The 2,348-nt window shown below is 43.1% G+C and overlaps 1 protein-coding gene across 1 annotated transcript in view; it reads left to right on the forward strand.

Annotated features, from left to right (window-relative positions):
* ppfia1 (protein tyrosine phosphatase, receptor type, f polypeptide (PTPRF), interacting protein (liprin), alpha 1) overlaps nt 1-2,348 on the forward strand; it is a 58,442-nt gene that overhangs the window by 53,594 nt on the left and 2,500 nt on the right. Inside the window, exons 26-29 of the mRNA XM_015397328.1 lie at nt 455-630; nt 1,064-1,132; nt 1,206-1,371; nt 1,544-1,608. Coding sequence (XP_015252814.1) covers nt 455-630; nt 1,064-1,132; nt 1,206-1,371; nt 1,544-1,599 — 467 coding nt within the window. The 3' untranslated portion in view covers nt 1,600-1,608. The remainder of the gene's footprint in view (nt 1-454; nt 631-1,063; nt 1,133-1,205; nt 1,372-1,543; nt 1,609-2,348) is intronic.

Here is a 2,348-nt window from a genome sequence, read left to right on the forward strand (position 1 = left end):
ATCTAATTAAATATGAGACAGAGCAACTGAAAACACTTCCAACATTCAGCCTTCCTGTTAACTGTCTAAGGTTTCACTCTCTCTCACAGTCCAACAGACATGCTTTGACACTTCAGAAAAATAAACTTCCCACATTTAAGTCTTCATCACTCAATAACAACTTTAGTTCAAATTAGAGCTTTGATTTCTGAGTTATCTGACCAGATGTTCACTAATCTGAGCAGATTAACCTGAGAATAAGCTCTGTTTGGTCCAAAGCTGTGTTCTGCATCTCTGCAAAGATCTATAAACGTCACAGTTTTAGAGAAATCAGACGATCATAGGAACATAGCAGGAAACTTTAAAAGAAAGCTGGGCCTCATGTGGAGCTAAAAACCCCACTAGAGTCCACCTACCACGGTGCAGAACACCAGCACTTCCCCCAGGTTTTGATCATCAACTTTCCTGTTTTCAGACTTGCTGGTTTGGACGAACGAGCGCGTGATCGGCTGGGTTCAGGCCATCGGCCTCAAAGAGTACAGCAGCAACCTTTATGAGAGCGGCGTTCACGGGGCGCTGCTCGCCCTGGACGAAAGCTTCGACCACAACTCGCTGGCTCTGCTGCTGCAGATCCCCACCCAGAACACTCAGGTACGCAAACCAGAATCATACAAACTACAGAGTCATAGTTTAACGCACTTCTCTGCAGCTTCTCTACTTTTACCCACTCATTACTTCATCCAGACAGTGGTTTGCTTACGACCAAAATCAAATGAAAAGATTCCCAAAGAAGTAAATCATGATAATCTAATTGAAATGAAAACTAGAGAAAAATAATTAGAGAAAAAGTTGAACCTATTAAATGTGGTTTATTTAACATATTGTTAAATGTGCTTATGTTATCTGCTTCTGTCTTGGTCAATCAAGTCGTTGACCAGCAGACTTTTCATAAATTCTGCTCTTGATCCCAGAGTTGAGTTGTTCTGGAATCAAAAGTTCCTTAAGGTTTTATGTGCTGAAGAGAGCAGTCGATCCTGGAAACTCAAATCTTTCAGAGCATAAAGCCTCTCTCCTTTACCTGCAGGCCAGAGCAGCTCTAGAGCGGGAATACACCAGCCTGATGGCGATCGGTGCTGACAGGAAAGTAGAGGAGGTGAGAAACTCACACAAGTTTGTAGGATCTGCTTCCCGTCTCTGGCTGAAATCTTCCACCATCTTTCCTCCAGGATGACGATAAGAACTTCCGCCGCGCCCCGTCATGGAGGAAGAAGTTCAGGCCCAAAGATATGAGGGGAATGCCGCTGGGCGCATCAGATACCCTGCCTGCAAACTTCAGAGTGACGAGCAGCGCGGCGTCGCCCTCCATGCAGCCAAAGAGAAGCCCGATGGACGGTAAGCAGCAGGAGCCAAACTGTCTTCCTGCATGTTGATAAAACTTCCTGCAGCTCTTACTGATTGAGGAGCCTTTTTGAAACTCTTAATGCGTCTTGAATGGCTTTGCTGATCTGCTCACTCTGACTAACGGCATGTCTCTGCATGTGGTTTGACCGCCATGGAAACACAGGAGGTCAGTCTATACAGAGGCTGGACACTGCCACAGTCAGGACCTACTCTTGTTAACAAACAACGGTAAGGCCACACCCACCGGCTTGGTTTAATGATTCAGATAAAGTATTTGTACAGAGCTCCATTAGTGCCATCTAAGAAAATGAAAACAATTTTCAGATTTATAAACAGACTTGAATCTGTTTAATGGACATGCAGACAATCAAACCCTGAGGCAAAGAAAGATGTTTTAGGAACTAGCAATGCACCAAGCGATCGGCCGGCCGATTGATCAGCAAATCAATGCTTTGTTTCATTTGAGAGAAGCCATTTTATTTTTAGGGCCTTCAGATCCTTTTTATTGTTTCACTGGTTCTGATTAATGCCTTTCAGTAAGATCAGATTGAAATATTTGAATAATCAAGAATGCTCAAATTGAAAAAATTCTCCTGGTAGAATTTCTCTTAGAGATAAGTAAATTATCCCCAGGTTTAAGATCAATTAAAACAAATTTCTCCTTTATAATTCTATCTTGTTGACACTTCTGGAGCTCCGTACTATTTCACCCTGCAATCTCAGCAGAAAGCAGCTTTTTATGTCGGAGGTTTCTGCTTTAATAACACATTTTACGCCTCTTTTCTCTTCCTCCTGTCTCCATCCATCCATTAATCTATCATCCATCCACCCACTCATCCATCCATCATTCATCCATCCACCCACTCATCCATCCACTTGCCATCCATCATCTATCCATCCATCATCCATCCATCCATCATCCATCCATCCAATCAACCATCATCTATTCATCCATCCAACCTTCATCC

The sequence above is a fragment of the Cyprinodon variegatus genome, unplaced genomic scaffold (genome assembly GCF_000732505.1).
Source record: "Cyprinodon variegatus isolate N-32 unplaced genomic scaffold, C_variegatus-1.0 Scaffold852, whole genome shotgun sequence".
NCBI lineage: Eukaryota > Metazoa > Chordata > Actinopteri > Cyprinodontiformes > Cyprinodontidae > Cyprinodon > Cyprinodon variegatus.